This window comes from Chiloscyllium punctatum, chromosome 23 (assembly GCF_047496795.1).
Source record: "Chiloscyllium punctatum isolate Juve2018m chromosome 23, sChiPun1.3, whole genome shotgun sequence".
NCBI lineage: Eukaryota > Metazoa > Chordata > Chondrichthyes > Orectolobiformes > Hemiscylliidae > Chiloscyllium > Chiloscyllium punctatum.
Genome location: NC_092761.1, coordinates 86,194,545 through 86,215,411, shown reverse-complemented (window position 1 = coordinate 86,215,411; position 20,867 = coordinate 86,194,545). Strand labels below are relative to the sequence as shown.

General features: G+C 41.5%; 1 protein-coding gene across 4 annotated transcripts in view; it reads left to right on the top strand.

Moving 5' to 3' along the window:
• zbtb16a (zinc finger and BTB domain containing 16a) overlaps positions 1 to 2,024 on the top strand; it is a 271,241-nt gene extending 269,217 nt beyond the window's left edge. For all 4 annotated transcript variants that reach the window (XM_072593392.1, XM_072593390.1, XM_072593394.1 and 1 more), the window contains exon 7: positions 1,228 to 2,024. In XM_072593392.1, the coding sequence (XP_072449493.1) occupies positions 1,228 to 1,457 (230 nt within the window). In that variant the 3' untranslated portion in view covers positions 1,458 to 2,024. The remainder of the gene's footprint in view (positions 1 to 1,227) is intronic.
• Positions 2,025 to 20,867: the final 18,843 nt, after the last annotated feature.

The following is a 20,867-nucleotide window of genomic DNA, read 5'->3' as shown; positions in this document are numbered from 1 at the left end:
TTGATTTGGAAGTTCATGTCTGCACTTTCCAATATATTTTGTGTTGCTTTACTCTTTACATCATAAGATTGAAATCTTTTCAACATCCTCTCTTCTATCCCTATTTGGATTTTCATCTCCTCGCTCTCCTGTGCACATAGAATCCCTACAGTGTGGAAGCAGGCCATTTGGACCAACAAGTCCACACCAACCCTCCAATGGATAACCCACCCAAACCCATTCCGCTACCCTATTATCCTATATTTACCCATGACTAATGCACCTAACCTACACATCCCCCAACACTATGGGCAATTTAGCATGGCCAATTCACCTAACCTGCACATCTTTGAATTGTGGGAGGAAACCGGAGTACTCGGGGTGGGGGGAGGGGGGGAAACACATGCAGACACGGGGAGAATGTGCAAACTCCATACAGTTACCCCTCGAGGCCAGAATCGAACCCATGTCCCTGGTGTTGTGAGGCAGCAGTGTTAACCACTGAGCCACCGTGCCACCCCTAAGTACTCCTTACTTGTGGGCTCTTCCACTGTGTTCACTGAGCAGGACTGGCTATGATTGTGATGCCCCTGCAGCTGAATAGACTGTGTGATGAATGGCCATCTTTTTCCAGATAATCTTTGTTCAGGCTATAGCGGGGGGGGGGGAGGAGACAGGAGGGCTTAAAAATTGAACTAAGCAGAGGAGAGGAATTGGGATGAGAGAAAGATAAAATTGCTGGAGATAAGAGTGTGGAGAAAAACAACAATTGGCGTTTGAGGGGCCGAAGGAATTGAGGATGGAGATTTGGAGGGGATGATAAGGGCAGCACATTAGCTCAGTGGTTAGCACTGCTGCCTCACAGCGTCAGGAACCTGGGTTCAATTCCAGCCTTGGGTGGCTGTCTGTGTGGAGTTTGCATATTCTCCCTGCATCTGCGTGGGTTTCCTCTGAGTGTTCCAGTTTCCTCCCGCAGTCTGGAGATAAGCAGATTAGGTGGATTGGCTGTGCTAAATTGCCCCCTAGTGTCCAGGGATGTGCAGGCTAGGTGGGTTAACCATGGTAAATGTGGGGTGGTGGGGTGTTGGGTCTGGATTGGATGCTCTTCAGAGGCCCAGTGCAGATTCAATGGGCTGAATTGCCTCTATCTGCACTGTAAGGATTTATGATTCTACATTGTCTCTTGTGTTCCTCAATGGGTGCTTTGATCTTCAAAGGATTAATATGTTTTTATTTTGCCTCTTGCAGGTGAAAAGCCTTTTGAATGTAAACTGTGCCATCAACGGTCTCGGGACTACTCTGCTATGATCAAGCACCTACGCACCCATAATGGGGCATCCCCTTACCAGTGCACAATATGCCTAGATTACTGCCCCAGCCTTTCTGCTATGCAGAAGCACATGAAAGGCCATAAGCCTGAGGATATTCCACCAGACTGGAGAATAGAGAAAACTTATCTCTATCTGTGCTACGTCTAACCGTGAAAGCAAGAGAGGGGAAAGAAAACACTGCTGTGAATGTGGGGAAGAAAGTTTGATTTTTACTTTTTTTTTTGAACCATTTTCTGTGTTACGCACAGCGTGCTTGGAATTACCTCGTGTTGTATGACCTCGTTCAGCTAATGATGTGTTTTTTTTTCCCTGTTTGGATGTCCTCCTTTCATGTACAGGCCTGGGTCATTAAATAAGTCGCAAAATGTGACGGGCAGTAGCAACAAGTTTAAGTACTTAAGAGACTGCAAAGTGCCACAGCAGAGAAAGCAGTTTTGTTTTTGAGTGTGCGCGGTCATTACCAAATTATTCTTTTCTTATTTTTTGTGCTTTTTTTTATAAAGAAGATTAATGAAAAACGTCTCTACCAAGTTAGGTAAGAGTCAAAACATATTCTGAAAGCTACCTCTTATTTTTTTAAAATTTTTTTTGGCAAGTTATTAAAGCACAGTTTGCAGTATTTTGTGTTTTACGTTGTTGCCACAACTATTCATCTCATGCTTGAACCATCTGCTGCATTTCCTTTTGGTAAATTAACAGCACCTATATGTAAGGGTTGGGGTGGGGAGGGAGGGGAGGGTACTTAGGGAATCTAGCTGTAGTTAGGGGAGAGGGTTGATGGGGCAGGGGTCTGGGAGGTGTCATTAAAAAAGAAGTTGGGAAATGGGAGTGAAAAGTTGGGATTAGCTGTGCACAGCAGTTACCTCTTGGCCAGCAGTGAAAAGGGAAAGTTGGGGGTGCCTTAAAAATGGAAAGAAAGTGTGTAATCCTTTAGTTGGAAAGGGAACAGTTGGTGATTTAGTTTCTAATGTGCGAGGGAAAGGACACAAGTGTTGAGCTTGGGTTAGGAGAACAGTCAATGTAGTTTTGTTTAACTATAAAGGAAAGAGGAGAATCACTGAGGGCAGATTCTGGAATCTTGGTTGCATGAGATTTTGTGTGTGTGAGAGAGAGAGAGAGAGAGATGGATGTGTGTGTGTTTAAAGAGGGATGTTAGTAAAAGTATGTTGGAAATGGGGGGGGGCGGGTGCGGGGGTGGGGGGAGGGGGTTCAAACCTACACCTTCAGGGTTGAGGAGCACTCTGTGAAGTTCAGACAGAATTGGTTAGATATTTACAAAATTGTGATATTTTTGTAATAATTGTCAATCCTTTTACATTTGTAGGTTTCTGGTAGTCTTTCTGCCTCTGTGATGTGAAATATGATTTCTCTTTGTGAATATATGGGAATTCAAACAGTGTTGTTGTATCCCAATGTTAATTCATGCATTTAGCACTAAATCAAAAAGCAACAAAGTTACTTGGTAATATAAGCTCGAATTATTAATAAAACCAGCAGGACATTGGATACACAAGCCAAGAGAGGGGGAAGCATCCTGTTGCCTAGCAACAAAGGACAATTTCTGCATGCAAAGGGGGAGTATTTGCTTGCATCTGACAGATGGACCTTTTGGTCAGAGAGAACAGTCCCATGAACTGTCGAGTGGGCAGTTGCCAAAGTGGTATCAGGCTGAAAACTTACAAGATGTCCAGTTTCCTCCTCTTTCCCCCATTTCCCCTTTCCATCCCTCCCTCCTCCATTTCCTATTACCACCCTTTCCCCTTCTTCACCTCCCTCCATTCCTTATCTTCTCCTTCCCCCCCCCCCCCCCCTTCCTACTCTCACCACCACCCCCACCCCCCCCCCCCCATGCCCCAATTTATAAAGTGGCTTTATGAAACGCACTTCAATCCTTATTGCCGACCATTAATCCTCTTGATTTTAGAGGGAAGCTTGGTCAGTAAAATGTTGGACAATAGATCAGGCTTGGTAATTTGAGAAGATCACTGCCCAATTATAGCACTTCTGCTATTGAAGATATTTGGGAATAACGTACCGACTTGTCAATGATGGAACCCAAATCCTTGTTTCCTGATTTGCGAGATGTTTGGTTACTACAAGTTGGAAGTTGAAAAACCCAAATGATTAATTGTGAGCATTTTTTTATCATTTTGTAAAAAAAAAGTTAATTAAACTGGAGCTCCCTTTGATTTAGAACACCAATGTGGTGAATAGTGCTTTTAAGAATTATTACATATGGCCTTATTGTCCTTCGGACTGGTACTATATACAGTTCCAGTTCAACTGAGGCAGTCCATATTGAAGGTTACTGTGAGACTAAGCTGCAAATTTGATTAGCACTGCCATTCCCCTTTGAACATGACAGCAAAGATGTCCATGAACGGCTGGCATTTGCATTTTCAGAATATAATTTAGTTGGAGGGCTGCTAATTGCCTCGAGTGGTGTCTCTTGTTTTTCAGTAAAGGAAATTGGACATTTGAAATGAAACTCAAGGCTTGGCTGCACAGCCATTATCTTGGGGTTTAACCAAAGAAGTCAGTTGAAAAGGAACGAGTTTAATTCCACTAAGATTTAGAGTTCACAAGCTCAGAATGGTTATGCGGGGATTCACTGTAGAATATAACCCATTTCGTTTCACACCGTGGTGATGGGGTTTTATTTAAAAGTCCTGTAAGTGGGGCGATTGAAACAAATGTTCAAAACTAAATTCATTTCTGTCTCTGGGATGATATTTGACTTCATTCAGGGGCTTTTAGTTACTTCGTAAAAACTGAACCTGTGCTGCTTTTTCTCATGATATAGGAAAACCAATTGATCATCAAAACAAATATGACTGAAGAAAGCAGATTCTTATAACCAGAAAAGTGATTATAATTCTGCCTGCAGGACAGGTGGTGAAGGAAGTCAGATATTGGCATTTCATTGCTATGTCCAACCCCACAAAAACTCCTACCCAGTTGCCTATAGAGATTCTCTTTGAAACAAGTCAACCCTGTGAGCACAAACTCATAAGCCAAATGAAACAGTCCTTATTGTTTCCTTTTGGAAGATGTCTTTTGTGGGAAGTGGAAGTTGTGGTGTCAGGTACGGTATTATAGATTGAACTGGTACCTTGGCAGTGTGTGCAACCTTTGAGTTAGGTTAATGTGTAGTGGCAACCTTTAAACCAGGCAATGCCTGAATCAGCAGGAGTGTAGGAGGACTGCCTTTGACCTTGGTTATTGTCTTCCTTTGACCTGGGGCTCCCTGATGCTTTATCTTCAACAGGGAAGAGTTCTATTCCTGCAACCCTCCACGTTTTGAGTGTTCCCAGAACCAAGGAGAAGAAGCAAGTTTTCCTGAAAATAAAAGACGATATGAAGTAAATCTTTGATTTAAGCTGATGCAAACAAAGAGCAGTTTAGACCCAATTGATACAGTTTCAATTGGATTGAATGTTACTGTAAGCAAGACATTAAGTGAGAATGAAGGCTGTGCAGCCAAGCTGAACCCGAAGCATTCACTGTTGTACTTCCTCTGTTATGTTCTCTAATGCAGCAAGGGTTTTCTGTAAATGTCTCCTTGTTTCTGCTGGAGTCAGTGGGGTCAACTTTTAGACAGTGGCTGACACTGGGCCTTAACTGATCTAACTTGGCAACTCTTGACCTCACAAGCTAGAAACGGATCATATTTCAACAAGGGTAATGTTCAAACTGGTAAACAAGTTAAAGTCAACCCTGAGACTATTAATTCCGTTGACCTTTTTAACCATTTGCTGATGTCAAGAATCCATGTTCTTTTTGGCAAGGCTGTAGCAACAAGAACCACCTAAAGTTGAACTACCTTCGAGGTTAAATGGATTTTCCTAGTGTTTGCAGCAAAAATCTTTAGGGTAGAGATTGATGTCTGTAGCGTCTGATTGTCATGTAAGAAAACCTACAAATTTAACAGATTTAATCTTACTCCACAACCACACATGTGTTGGTCCCACTGTCAAATTCAGTGGATAGTTCTTTCAAAAAGTCAGGGATGCCCTGAACTTGTGCATTTAATGGGCTAACTACTGTTAAAATGATCTGAGAAATTAGTCACTAATAGAAGGCTTTTGGTCTTTTCCGCCACTCTGGTCACTCAAGCACGTAAAGTATTGAGTTTTTGTTTCACTTTTTCTGTGGGGCAGTAGGAATCTTTTCTCCCCATTCACTCCCACTCTTCTCTTCAGTCCAAACTATTCAGGGTCTACTTGATTGTCAGTGAAGCAGTTGAAAATCAAGTTCCCTGAAGGGGCAGATCATTCTGATCAGGTTTGAGGACCATCTGTGCCATACCTGGATCCTCATCAGTTCCCAGACAGAGTTTTTGAGCTTTAATCTTCCCTAATGAACACACAACCAAATGTTTGTTGTACTGCGGATCAGTTAATCTGCTAGTAATGAATTTGTAAAGTTGAGCTGTAGTTCACTTTGAATTTAATAGTGGGTGCATTTTGCTAAGGAATTGTTAATCACTTCCCTTACTTCCTGGATGATGACGATACCTTGCATCACTGCCACTGCCTTATGAATGGGTCCCTCAGGCCACAGGTTCCCATGGTTACTATTAAAGCTGCCACATGACAAACTAAGAAGTGAAACAGTGCTCAAAGGCAGAGCTGGTCATCCTGGTGAATCACGTTTTCTCGATCCCAGTGAGATAGCAGGAACTCTTGTGTAATTTGACCACAATCTCTACTGGAGCATTAAGGTTGATGGAATTGATTCTACCGGACAGCAATCCAGAATTGCACACCTTAATTGCTCGGTGCAAATGCTTGGGCTGTTTTGGATCAGCAAGGGTTTCCATATTGTCTCTTGATTGTTGGACTCCTGTGTGTGTGTGTGTGTGTGTGTGTGTGTGTGTGTGTGTGTGTGTGTGAGAGAGTGAGAAAACCATTCATTCAATTTCCACTTAAAATAGTGAAGCATATCCAAAAGTACCACTGTCTACTTTCAACCTGCAATCCTGCATTATGTCTGGAGAAAGTTTTTGTGATCTGATCAAGACCAGCGTGCAGAATAATTTTATCACTGGTAATGAAAGCAAGTGGAGGTGAAGACATTTTTCCTTAAAACACCATGTAGTCTGAATTTCTTTTAAGTTGGCTGCCTTTTGCATAGCACACAGCTTTGGGACAAAATTAAGAATTTATTTACGGTGGAACTGGGGAGGGGAAAGAAAAATCATTAGATTCCCAATGAAAAGTTTACTACACACTACTCACACACTCAATTATTACAATGCTAATCAATATAAGAGGGGGCCCTGCATAAGAGAAATTTGTTCAGTTAGTACACAGAAAAGAAAAATAATGTGGATGCTGGAAATCTGAATGGAAAATAACATGCTGGAGATCCTCAATAGGTCTTGCAGTGTCTGGAGAGAGAGAGAGAGACAGCATTAACATTTTGAGATTGGTCTGAGGAGAGTCATATTGAAGCGTTACCTCTGTTTCTGTCACCACAGATGCTGCCAGACCTGAGTTTCTCCAGCATTTTTCTCTCTTTTGTTAGCACATATCATTGGCTTGCAACTATTTTGATTTAGTGCAAAACATGCATAGTTACACTTGATATGTAATGTTTATGATGGTGTGCCTAAACTGTCTGCAATTTTGTTTTCACGTTCGTTATTTAAAAACAATAATCGGGCTTGAACGCCTATTGCAGTCAAGTGTAGCATCGGTTCCTGAAGAGAAGGTGTTCCACACTTTGTATGTTTTTTGGGAAGTGTTTTTTTTTTAAAAAATCCTGCGTCCATTTTCCTTTTAGGGTTTGTTTCTTGTGCATTGTGCCAGTTTAAGATGGTGAAGACTTGTAATGTTGCAGAAAGAGCCATCCTGTTCATATATAAACACATAAATATATATATATATAGCACTGAGGACGGCCATTTTGGACCAAGTGTATTCATGGCAGTTGGCCATTTGTTTTGTTTTGACTTGTGACAGTGCATGTGCCAGTCTAATTGCTTTGTACTACAACTTTTTTTAATATAAAAGAAGTGTTTTATTATTTTTTTGAATTAATGTTATGGTTGAGTCTACCTCAGCACCTGTTGTTAGCCTACATTTAGAAGGTGCCATTTTCTTTAAATTTTTTTTTGTTCACAAGTTTTAAAAGATTTTTTTTTCCCTTGTTTGTTTGAATGAGAACTGTGTTTGGAATAGTGATTGCTGGTCCCGTCCTCATCAGTGCAAAACTCGTCAGAGTTGTGGGTGTGTGTGTATGTGTGCGCGCGAGAGTCTGTGTGTGTGTGTATGTGCGCGCACCCCATTCACAATGTGATGTAATCATTGAGCTTTGTTGCTGCCTCTTACTGTGTGACTCTGCTTTGTCATTTTTTTTCAGTGTTCTGATGGGGGAAATTTAAAAAAAAATGCTGCAGGTTATTTTTCTTCATGTGTCACTAAGTGAAGTTTGTGCCTTCAATAGCGAAAGAGAATATTTTTTACATCCTACTAACAGTAGATTTTTGTAGTGAACATTTTTTTGTATTTTATTTATAAGTCACGTAAATAAAAGAAAAGAAGAAGGAATAACAATTGTTTCAGTTGTATACCTTGACTCTGCAGTTAGAAAAAAAAATAAACGATGAAGTGCATTTCAGTGGTGTCTCATTCATTCTTTGGAAAGTAGTATTCCCACCAAGGATAAAATAACATTCACAAATGAAAAAGGAAATTGCTGGAAATGCTCGGCAGGTCTGGCAGCATCTGTGAAGGGAAATCAGAGGTAACATTTCAGGTCAAGTGGACACTTTTTTAAAACAGTCCTTTTCCCATTTTAATCCACGATCAAAACTGCAGAAAAATGTTTTAAAAATTGTCTTTACAATGTAAACTAGAAACTGAAGTAGACCATTTGGCTCTTCAAGTCTGATTTCTATCAGAACATACTTGAAAATTATAGCTCATTGCAGGTGTCCTCAAAGAGGTGGACGTTAAGCGGGGCACAAGGTTATATTGAGTGTTCTTTTGAGGGGACAAGTGGTTGGTAATGATAGAGTTGAAAGGAACAGTCTTATGGAAGCTTTAAGATGTTGCAGTCTCCAGTCTTAAGGCACAGGTGTTGCTGCTTTTATGACTGCTGGCTGTCTTTGTAGACTGACTAGTACCTCCCTGGGTTTTGGGGCAATAGGATTTATGTAGTCACTGCCAGTGAAGTGACCATTTATCTGATCAATATTTCTTTTGTCCACCCAGAATAGTTTGAAGCTATTACAATGGTAATAAGCGGTGGCAAATCAATTAATTCCAACATGACTCTCTTACATTTTGAGCTCAGAAATAATGAGTTGGGAATCAGAGTTTGAATTTTGGCTAAATCCACAAAATAATGTGTGAATTCCATGAAGGGTTCAATCTTGGTATAGCCATTCAAGGGAGGAATGCTCTCCAAGGCTATTCAATTCCGATCTTTCCAGTGAAGCAGATATATTTGTGTCCATGCTGGAAATGAAAAAGTCACCTGTCCTTTGGTGGCCATCTTAGCTTTAACTGTCCATTTCTTAAATGAAATGGCAGTCCCAGAAAACTCTCTCCTTGATACACTGCATAAATAAATGAGGAGAGAGTGAGGACTGCTGATGCTGGAGATCAGAGTCGAGAGTGTGGTGCTGGAAAAGTGCAGCAGGTCAGGCAGCATCCGAGGAACAGGAGAATCAACTTTTCAGACAGAAGCCCTTTATCAGCCGTGATGAAGGGCTTATGTCCTAAACATCGATTCTCCTCCTCCTCAGATGCTGCCTGACCTGCTGTGCTTTTCCAGCACCAAACTCTTGACCATAAATGAGTGACTGTGATGTTTATTTACAGGGCATAACACTGATCAGTGGAATAAAAACTGAAAGAAATGCAGATGCTGGAAATCAGAAACAAAAACCGAAATTGCTGGAAAAGCTCAGTAGCTCTGGCAGCATCTGTGGAGGGAAATACAAATTAACTTTTCAGTTCTGAGTAAGGGTCACTCAACCTGAAATGATCAGTGGAAATTGTTGCAGTTACAATAATGGTGATTTACTGAGGTCAGTTTTGAGGTCTATTGGTGACAGCGAAAAAGAACTTTTATTCAGCATTAACTTGTGGTTTACTTTTATTCTCATGATATAGGTATCACTGGCCCTTTCTCAATAATCTTTGAAATCAATGCCTATGGTCTCATTTCAATGGTCAGTTAAAAGATTGATCCTTCTACAAATCAAGAAATCTGATGTGCATGGAAAGTTCTTTGTGCAAAGGGTAGTGGGTGTTTGGAATGCGTTGCCAGCAGAGGTGGTATAGCACCATTTGAGCATCATCCCTGCATGAATGGGCAGGGAGCAGAGCGATACAAACCCTTAGAAAATAGGCGACAGGTTTAGAAAGAGGATCTCGATCAGTGCAGGCTTGAAGGGCCAAAGGGCCTTTTCATGTGCTGTAATTTTCTTTGTTCTTTGTCAATGTAATTACCATGGGTCTGGGGTCACTTGTAGGCCAGACTGCTTAAGTACTGTAGATTTCCTTCCCTAAAGGACATTAGTGAAGCAGATGGTCTGATTAAGGGCTTTTGTCTGAAGCGTCGGCTCTTCTGCTTCTCAGATGCTGCCTGACCTGCTGTGCTTTTCCGGCACCACACTCTCGACTCTAATCTCCAGCATCTGCAGTCTTCACTTTTGCCTCTGTATAAGCTTATACCATACATGACCTGAGAATGCTTAAGGCTGAGACGAAAATGATATTTTTAAAAATTCCATTCACCAGAGTTAGCAATCCTTGCATGAAAGTCTCAACACAAATGAATCCCACCCTACTCTCTTTAGTTGTTCAGTAATTGATAACAGATTCACATCCCTGACCTAAGTGAGTGAAAGATAAGTGACGATTCAATGGCAGGAGTAAGGTTGGTGTTCAATTCCTTCTGTAGACCATGTCTCTCACAACAGATTGCCACAAGTCATCACCTGCATTTCCTCCCTGACCCATCTACCCTGTTAAAAATGCTCAAAATATGAAGCCAAAATATTCATAAAATGGTTTGTACATTGACTTAGTGATTCAATTGTGACTATGTGGAATGATTGCATTATCTTCCCTTGCAATTACTTTCCCATCACTAGCTCCATGCATGTAATGTTGCTAATGCCCAAATGACTCTGTATCCTGCCTGCCTGCACTGTTCTGCACAACATCTAATGCCCTCATTTAAATTCACTACAACTTGTAATTGGATATTAATGAAACACCAGAACACACACACGTTTTCTTTGGTGTCATGTTTTCTCTTTATTTTTCTCCTCTAGTCACAGACTTTCAGCTAATCTTATCTTCTCCAGTGTTAAAACCAGATTCGCTTCTAATTTGCATAGGTAATGTGTTTTTTTTCCGGAGCTATATGGATGTAATTATGCAAATTCTAGTTGAAATAAATGCATTTTCACCTCTCTCTCTACTGTTTTCCCACACACTTTCTCAACTCAATCCTTAGAGAGTACTCTATGGTATCACAGTATGTCCATGTCAGATGCCATCGCCCTGGTCTTACACTTATCCCTGGATCATCTGCATAACAAGGACACCTACATCACACTCCTATTTATTGACTTTAGCTCCACCTTCAACATCATTATTCCAACAAAACTCATCTCCACACTCCAAGAGCTAGGACTTTGCTCCTCCCTTTGCATCTGGACCCTTGACTTCCTAACCAGAGGACTGTAATTAGTAAGGAAAGGGGACAACACGTCCTCCATGTTAATCCTTGACATCAGTGCTCTGCAAGGCTGTGTATTCAGCCCCCAACTATAATTCTTATACACTTACGTCTGTGTGGTCAAATTCAGCTTTAACTCTATTTACGCATTTGCTGATGACCTATTCATAGTTGATCGGATCTCAAACAATGATTAGACAGAGTACAGAAAAGAGATAGACAGGGTAGTGTCATGGTATGAAGATGACAATCTCTCTCTCAATGTCAGCAAAACAAAGGTACTGATCATCAAGTGGAGTGGAGGACATGCCCCTGTCTGTATCAATGGCACTAAGGTGGAGGTTGTGAATGAGCTTCAAGTTCCTAGGAGTAAATATCATTAACAATCTGTCCTGGTCCACCCACATTGACGCTATGCTCAAGAAAGTGCACCAATGCATTTAATTTCTTGGAAGGCTAAGGAAATTCGGCATGTCCACAATGATTCCTAATAATTTTTATAGATGTACCATAGAAAACATCCTACTTGGGAACATCATCGCTTGGTTTGGAAACTGGTCTTCCCAAGACTGCAAGAAATTACAAAGAGTTGTGAACACAGCCCAACCCATCAAATAAACCAGCCTCCCATCCACTGACTCCATCTACACTTCCTGCTGCCTCAGGAGAGCAGCCGACTCATCCCACCACAGTTGTAATCCTCTTCCAATATCTTCCATCAGGCAGAAGAAACTAAAGTTTGAAAACTTTTATCAACAAATTTGAGCATAGCTTATTCCCCACCTTTATCAGACTTTATGAATGCACCTCTTGTACATTAGAAGTGATCTTTCTCTGTAACTGTAACACTATATTCTGCATTCTGTTCTGATGTGACTTGTGTAAGGTATGATTTATCTAATTAGCACACAAAACAATACTTTTCACTATATCTCAGTACATGACAATAATAAATCCAATTAAGACTAAGGGTCACTTTAATGTGGAATAGACCGATCCAGGTTGGACTGTCAATTTCATAATATTAGGTCCTTGACCTATGAAATAGATCCCTCAGAAAGATGATATATCCTGAGTGAGTTACTTTGACATAGACAGGTGTGAAGCCACACCCTCCTGTCTGTTTAGGGGACATGCTTTTGTGCTCTGTTGATTGATCTTTAAACATCTGAGCTTTTGAATTCAGTCATGACCCAACATGAGAATTTTGGTTCATTATTTATGAATTACATGAACATATTTCTCACCAAACTCTATAATCCCTGTCAAAAGCAATGGAGAAACTCTGCATTCAAGTAATGATTTCTAAACTCAAGCTCTCTGCACTTGACTACTGTAATGCTCTTTTCACTGGCCTCCATTTCTACCCTCACTGGGGGTCCGTTTAGCACAGACATCTGGTTTTCGATGCAAATTGATGCCAACAGTGTGGGTTCAATTCCCAAATCGGCTGAGGTTACTATGAAGGCTGCTTCTTTTCAATCTCTCCCCTCACTTGAGATGTGATGATTCTCTGGTTAAAGCAGCACCAGTGGTCAATCTCTCTCATGAGGGACAACCCTATGGTCTGGCAAAACAATGACAACTTTACATTTTACCTCAACCTGCGCTCCTTCAAATCTCTGCTGCTAATATCTTAACTTGCAACAAACATTGTGTACCTGGCTCCCAACTCAATGGCATCTTGATTTTAAAATTCTCATTCTTTTTAAGTGTCTCCAATCCTTACCCTCTCTCTGTCTCTCCAGCAATCTTAACAGCCCTCAGACTTCTGTTGTCTTCCACTCCTGCTCTTGTGCTCATCTCTGACTTCCATCACTCCACAACCTTTAGTTGGTTACATACTGAATGCCCTCCCTCAACCTTTCCACTCCTCCTTTTCTTCCTCCTCCTCCTCTTCCAAGATGCTCCTTCAAATTGTTCTCTTGGATGAAACCGTTGATCACCTTGCTTATTATTTGAAGTGACCCTCCTGTCAAACTTGGCTCTAATGATCCTGTAAACTTTTGAAGGCCTATATCAATGCAAATTGTAACTTTGTTAAAAGGGAAGATTTGTATGTGTTATGAGCTACTCCCCTGAAGACAAATAGCATCAAATTCAAAAATGTGTGAGAAAAGTGCTAGATTTTTTAACACAACATGGAATACAAGCATTGCTGATTTTTTTTGTCCATCCTTAATTAATCATGAATCTGGGAGAAATTGAGAACAAACTACATTGCAGTGGGTCTGGAGGTTGCAAGTAGGTCAGACCAGGTAAGGGCGACAGATTTTATTCCTTAAATGGCATGAGTGAACCAGGTGGGTCTTCACAACAACGGGTGCTAAATCTTTAGTTGCGATTACTGAGACGAGCTTCACTTCCAGGTGAGACTCCACCTGCGTACCCAATCCATTAGTCAGACACCCTGGATTATCAGTCCTCTAATATTGCCATTACACCACCATCTCCACAAAAGAGTAAGATTCTGTCAAATTTAGAGTTTAAAACATAAATTGTAGAGAATCACTGAGGGAACTAGTGAGAAGGTTTTAAGCTTGGTGCAGATATGGAAGGTATCATCATTAAGGTGGTAGCAAAGATCCTTAAACAGATGATATATAGTTTGCAAAATTACTGTTGTAGAGAAACACATATTAAACATGTTTTAAACACTTGTCCACCAGTAGCACTGATTGATGTCCACATTGAAAAGTTCCTGAGCTTTTAAATATCAAAGCAGCAGGTCATTAATGTCCCATAAATCAACCACTTGGCAATGCCTCGAGGAGACTGAAGAATGATGAAACATTATTTATAGTTTCCACTTGGGAGGTTATCCCAATAAATCAAGGGAAACAAAATCCAGGGTGAGTTATGATGGAATTCACAGACTAGTTTGTGCCCCCTAATTTTTCAGCCATTCCAAAGTTTCCGCAGGAATTTTCTTGATGATCTGGTGCAATTCCAGCAGGCGATTGATGGGAACTGTAGGGATGTGGTACTGGTTGTGATAAAAGGGGAGTCTGAGACCTGAGGTATTAAACCCAGGGTTCAAAACAGTACCTGTACTTTCATTGATATAAAGCCATTTAATAACTTAATAGTTTCACAAAGCTTGTGTAGGAAACATGTCAATGATGGTGAACAAATATTATCTGATTCTCAAAAAAGACTTTTGAGTTTTATTAGAGAGTAATTAGGTGATGGAACTGAGGTCCATTATACAGGCTATTAGAAAAGTGTATCCAACTAATTTGGCTGAGGGAGATGAAGAGTGAACCAGAGAAGCAGTTGGTGCATTGAGACTCGAGTTTAACACGATTCTGGCTCAGGGTGGGGCAGGATTTGTTGGACGCTACGTTCAGAGTTTGGGAATTACAAGATGAGAGAGTTTCTTAGCAATGAACAGTTTTGCTGTTCTGCTTCGCTCAAAGATTTATAGATCTTTGCAATGTGGATGCTTAGTCATTGACTATGTTCAGGTTTGGGGTTGGTAGATTTTTAAACCTCAAGGCAACAGACCAGGTGATAGTGAATGGGGTCGAGCTTATTTAGCCAATGCAGATATAATGGGCCCAAAGGCTTCTTTCTGTTCTGTGTTTTATGAATCTATTTTGAGGAATATGAAGATAGAATGCGACATGAAGTTGATGATCATCGTGAATGACAAAGCAGATTTACCTACTGATGCTTTTACATATGTCCTGATTACAAAGATGAAGGCTTATAAACACTTTGAAGTTTCTTTTGTTCGTCTTCAGGGATCAGGAAATGTTCCAGACAGCACCGTCCCTCCAGAGGTTAAAGTAGATTAGATTTGATTACTTACAGTGTGGACGCAGGCCCTTCGGCCCGACAAGTCCACACCCCCCTGCCGAAGCGCAACCCACCCATACCCCTACATCTACCCCTTACCTACACTACAGGCAATTTAGCATGGCCAATTAACCTGATCTGCACATCTTTGGACTGTGGGAGGAAACCCACGCAGACACGGGAAGAATGTGCAAACTCCACACAGTCAGTCGCCTGAGGGAATTGAACCCGGGTCTCTGGCGCTGTGAGGCAGCAGTGCTAACCACTGTGCCACCCACAAAGTAATGGAGAGGGTGAGAGACCTTGCAGGTAGAATGTGGTGCTAAACTGTTGGGGAACTGCCCCTGTCACTCCTTACCCCACACTCCACCCCCCCCCCCCCCCGGCCTTTAACCAGATGTTCCATGGTTATGGTCAGGCTCCGAGACATGTATTGAAGTCAGATCCTGCTTCAAAGAACTGCTGGCCAATTAGACTCTGGCAGCTCTTCAGTACCAGTGGTGCCACTGGGTGTAGTGGTCATCACTGGTACTGCAAAAGACTCCAGGCTGAAAGTTGTTGCCGGAGCTTTGAGTGAAGGTGTAGGTGAAGTATAGAAAGATAAGTGAAGCTGCGTTCTGGCTACAGAGGGAGTACAGCAGAGATTGACCACACTGATTCCTGGAATAACAGGACTGTGCATGAAAAGAGACTGAATTGGTTAGGACTACATTCACTGGAGTTTAGAAGAATCTGGGAAATCTCATAGAAACGTATGAAGAGTCAACAGGTCCAGACAAGAAGGATATTACTGATGATTGAGGGGTCCAAGACTAGGGATGTGGAGTAGATTATTTAGGACTGAGATGAGGAGACATTTCTTCATCCAGAGAGTGGTGATCCTGTGGAATCCTCTGCCACAGATAGGGGTGAGGCCAAAATATTGAAAAATGCTTTCATGGAGGAAGTAGATACAGTTCTAAGGATTAAAGAGTTCAAAGGATATGGGAAGAAATGCAGGATCAAGGTCCTGAGTTGGATGATCAGACATGATTATATTTAAGGGGAGGCTCAGAGGGCTGAATGGCCTACTCATGCTCTGGTTTTCTCTGTTCTAGTTTGAGTGTATAATGTGAAAACCATTCATTGTTTGTTAGTTTTATTCACTCACAGGATGTAGGTGTCTCTGGCTAGGCCAGCCTTTTAGCCCATTCTAATTGCCCAGAGAGCAATTAAGTGCCAACCACATTGTTGTGGGTCTGGAGTCATTTGTAGGCCAGACCAGGCAAGGAAAACTGATTTCTTCCCTTTAAAAAAGGTGAATCAGGTGGGTTTTTCCAATAACTGACAATGTTTCCATGATCATCATTAGACTCTTAATTCTGGATTCTTTACTGAATTCAAATTTCACCATCTGCCGTGGTGGGATTTGAACCTAGGTCCCCAAAACTATTGATTGAGTTTCTGGATTAGTAATCTAGTGGTAATACCATTCGGCCATTGCTCCTCCAATGTTCTCATTTCCTGCGTCTCTTTCCTATGTTAATGTAAAGCTTTCTATTTTGTTTTTTCTCCATCCTTGCAGGAGCTGATTCCTACTCCATTGGTCATTCTCCATCTCTCAGCTTAGAGACCATGGGGTTTGGGAAGGATGGGGGTCCTGATGAATGACTGTAAACAGACCCATGAGGGGATTACAGCTGAAGCTGATGCTTTCTTCCCTCAATGACCACTTAGAGGATCAAATGAAATCAGTCTGACTTGGAAACTAGGGTAGTGTTGACCCTTCTAGAGTAAGTGAGCATTGCAATGGCTTCTATGGATGACTAAGCCAAGATAATTCAATTATATAGAGTTTGAAGAATAGCAAAAGACCAACTGGCCCAACATATCAATGCCAGTGTTAGCCTTCTACTTAACTTTATCAGCTGAATCTTTAAATCCTTCATGACTAGTTTTCCTATACATGTGTCTATGCTGTTCACTTCAACTACTCCTTGTGAATTCCACATTCTAATCACTATTTGAATGAAGGAACTTGTTTTGATTCCCTTTTTGATTTGTTAGTGTCCATCTTTTATTTATATCCCCAGCCTTGGTCTATCTCTTTCTACCTTTCATTATGAGCACAGCCTGTAGACTAATGAGTATTACAGGCCCTCATACCTACATCCACTTTTGAACAGTGCTGCAGGACTGAGGGAGCTGCTTATTTCTGCTCAATCAATATCCTGGAATTTTCCAGTTGGGAGTTAATTGGAGAGTTTGTGCCTTTGGGAACCATTACGTGAGTTTATTCACTTCCTCGAACAGTTTAAACAAATTAGGGAGTGCCCATGATTGTTAAGGTTATGTATGGTTGATCGGCAAGACAAAATGCTCAAATGAGCAAATTGCTTTTTCTCATTTCCCTATATTTAAAAAAAAAACTTTTGTGACATTATCAGTTCTGATGTAATGATCCAGACACCCAATTGGGCCCTTGGGAATCGCAAAGGTCTTATAATTCATTAAAGAGAGACTGATTCCCCAGAAATCCCAAATGTATTTTTGCCCTAAAGACATGAAGAGTAGGAAGAGCTGATAGTAGCTACTGAAGTATTAAACTGATGAAGTATTAAACTAAATGAAGAACAATTAAGGAAGCAATATTGTTAAAGGGAAGTCACTTGCATTGTGACTATGGACTAAAGAACTGTAGTTATTAGAAAATTCTCTCTATCCAAGAGGGAGGGTAGACCGAATCTTCAAAGCAAAGTAAATTAATGAGGCCTGGTACTATTTTATACAGTCACTAGGGTAGTTATCCTCTAAACCTGCAGTGCTGTCCTTTGGTAGAAATTAGATGACAGAAACAGGCCATTCAGCCCAATGATCCATGCGTGTTATGCCTCACCACAGGAGCCTGCTCCTTCTCTATATCATCATATCCCCTCCCAAAATCTATCAGTTCCATACTGCTTGTGAATATCTGTTCTAATTCAGATTGAACAAAAATTTGAGAATGGTAATACCTTTCCCCATTGCCCACTGTTTCCCAGGCACACACCTAAATGATCTAAAAGGCACACACTTTGCTTTTGTCATTGCAGTACCTTGTCTAAAGTGTTTTATGACTGAAATGGACCAACTGGTCATGTGTTAGTATTTGTGCTCCACACATACAACCCTCCTTCATCTCCCCTGCAATCTATATGTCATTTGATTAGGGTTCAAAAATGACTGTTGTATATATCCTAGAGAAGTGACAGGTCAATTTCAGACAGGCCGGCAACACAATGAGCCCTGAATTTCCATTGCCCTGTCCACCACCTTGGGTCCTAAAGTGCCCAACAGATGCTCACTGCTGTACTGTCAGAAACCTAGCCTCCACAGAGACGCTGTTGCACTGCTGCACTCACCCTCAATCACTTTCAGCATCATTTCCCCTATAGGGCGTTTACCAAAACAGCCCAATGTCTCAGCTGATTCAGGGGACAGTACAATTAAGTTATGCAAATTAGTTCATTATGATTAATATCTATAGGAATATCTGAGGTTTTTGGTTTGTGTTTTGAATTGATCTCTGGATTTGTCTAACATAGGTAGGTGTCTTTATTATCTACGGGTGTTAATGGGTACTACATGTAAAATACGTGGGTCCCATGGCACATGGGTTAAGGAATCATTAGTGATTTTAAGAAGAGTCTCATGGCTGTTGTATGCTTATGAGACACTCCATAAGGGCGTGCACCCTTAAGTACTTCATGTGCTGTGTGTACATAATGCTGAGACTCTGCCTGCTGGTTCATCTGCAGTGGGTAGGAGGTCAGGTGCCTGCTCAGAAGTCAATTCTTTAGCTGTAAATTCTGCTTCATAACTTATAATGTGCTCTACTATTTTAAATAAGCCAAGTCTCATAATTAATTAATCCTTGATGAGTGATTGATTATTCAACCATGATCATCAATACAACATGGTGAATGTGTGAGCTGAACAGTCAGCAGGTCAATTAATCTGTCGATAAAATATACAGTCAGTGGTCTTAAATCATGCTCAAATGCATGAGACAACCCTTTGTTCTCTATCGTTTCAGTGTGTTAAAATCACGACTTACTGGTGAATAAGCAAATCCCACTGAGAAACCAGTTTAATTCACTTGAAAAAAGCAAATGATCAGAGTGTGTGCTGGATTAAGAACAAGGGTAGGTCGAAGGCACATTGTCAGAATATCCACAAAATTTTCCCATGTAAAATGAGACACAGCAGACCTCCAAACTGAATTTAACATGTTTGAGCAATGTTTAGGGCTCTTGTTTCTGGATTCAAGTGTGTCTGATGCAAAAAACAAGACATTAGGATTTACTTAGCCATTGGGAACAAAGGTCTGTATTGACTTAACTTGTCAGCCAAAGAACTAAAAGATTTCCAAAAGTTATGGACTACATTAGAAGACCAATTCAGAGTCAGAGTGTTCATCACATGGAATTCAAGAAGGTCTCATACAAGGTAGAATGTATACTACATAGCAATTAATGTACAGCAATAGGTACAATTGAAATGAACTCGTTAGACAGAATTACAACTTTCAGGAACTAGGCATGTCACATTGGTCTCCATTGGGACCTTGTGAAAAACTGTTTCTCATTGGATGAAGCTCAATGTCACTCCACAGTAACTCTTACATTACCTTATACAACAAAAACTTGGGATTGTGAAGCTATGATACCTTTTATATATTCCTCCTGCTCACATTATAAGAACATAAGACCAATGAGTGGCTACTAAGCCTTATTAAGCCCCCCACCAACCCACCCTCTCCTCCAAGCACATTTCCCTGCCACTGCAAGATTTGCAAAACCTGCGCCCAGACCTCCCCCCTCACCTCTGTCCTAGGCCTCAAAGAAGCCTTCTACATTCATCAGAGATTTACCTGCACTTCCAAAAATGCCATTTACTGTATCCGTTGCTCTCAATGTGGTCTCCTGTACATCGGGGAGACAGGATGCCTATTTGCAGAAAGCTTCAGAGAATATCTCTGTGACACACGCATGACACAACCCCACGGCCCCATGGCCGAACATTCTAACTCCTCTTCCCACTTCACCAAGGGCATTCATGTCCTGGGCCTCCTCCATCGCCAAACCCTAACTACCCGACGCCTGGAAGAAGAACGCCTCATCTTCTGCCTTGGGACCCTCCAATCACATGGAATCAATGTGGATTTCAAAGGTTTGCTCATTTCCCCTCCCCCCACATTGTCCCAGATCCAACCTTCCAACTCGGCACCACCCTCTTAACGCGTCCTACCTGTCCATCTTCCTTCCCACCTATCCACTCCACCCTCCTCTCCGACCTATCACCATTACCCCCACCTCCATCTACTTATGGCATCTCAGCTACATTCCCCCCTGCCCCATCCCCCTCCCATTTATCTCTCAGCCCCTTTGGCTCACAAGCCTCATTGCTGATGCCCAAAACATTGACTGTCCTGCTCCTCAGATGCTGTCTGACTGGCTGTGCTTTTCCAGCACCACACTCTTCGACACTGATCTCCAGCATCTGCAGTCCTCACTTTCTCCTATTTAGCCTTATTTGTCCACTTTGTCATCCAATTAGATTGTCGTTAATCTGACAGTCACCTTAACCCCATTTTCGTTCCTTAATTCCATCAGCCTTGACTCCCATTTTTCCACCAATTCATCACTGAAGATGCTCAACAGTTAGGCCTCCACTGCTCGCTGAGGGTGACAATTCCAAACATTCATGACCTCTCAAAGCAAACATTTCTTCTCATCTCACCCTTAATCTCAAAACTGTGTCTGGTACATCTAGATACCCCATGAAGGAGAACAACCAGTGTCTACCCTGTCTTTTCTGATGAAGGGCTTTTGCCCGAAACGTTGATTTCGCTGCTCGTTGGATGCTGCCTGAACTGCTGTGCTCTTCCAGCACCACTAATCCAGAATCTACCCTGTCAAGCCCCCCACCTCAGAATCTTGTTTCAGCAAGCCCATAGAAATGAGATAGTTAAGATCAGATTCCCCACAGTGTGGAAACAGGCCATTTGGCCCAACATGTCCACATTGACCC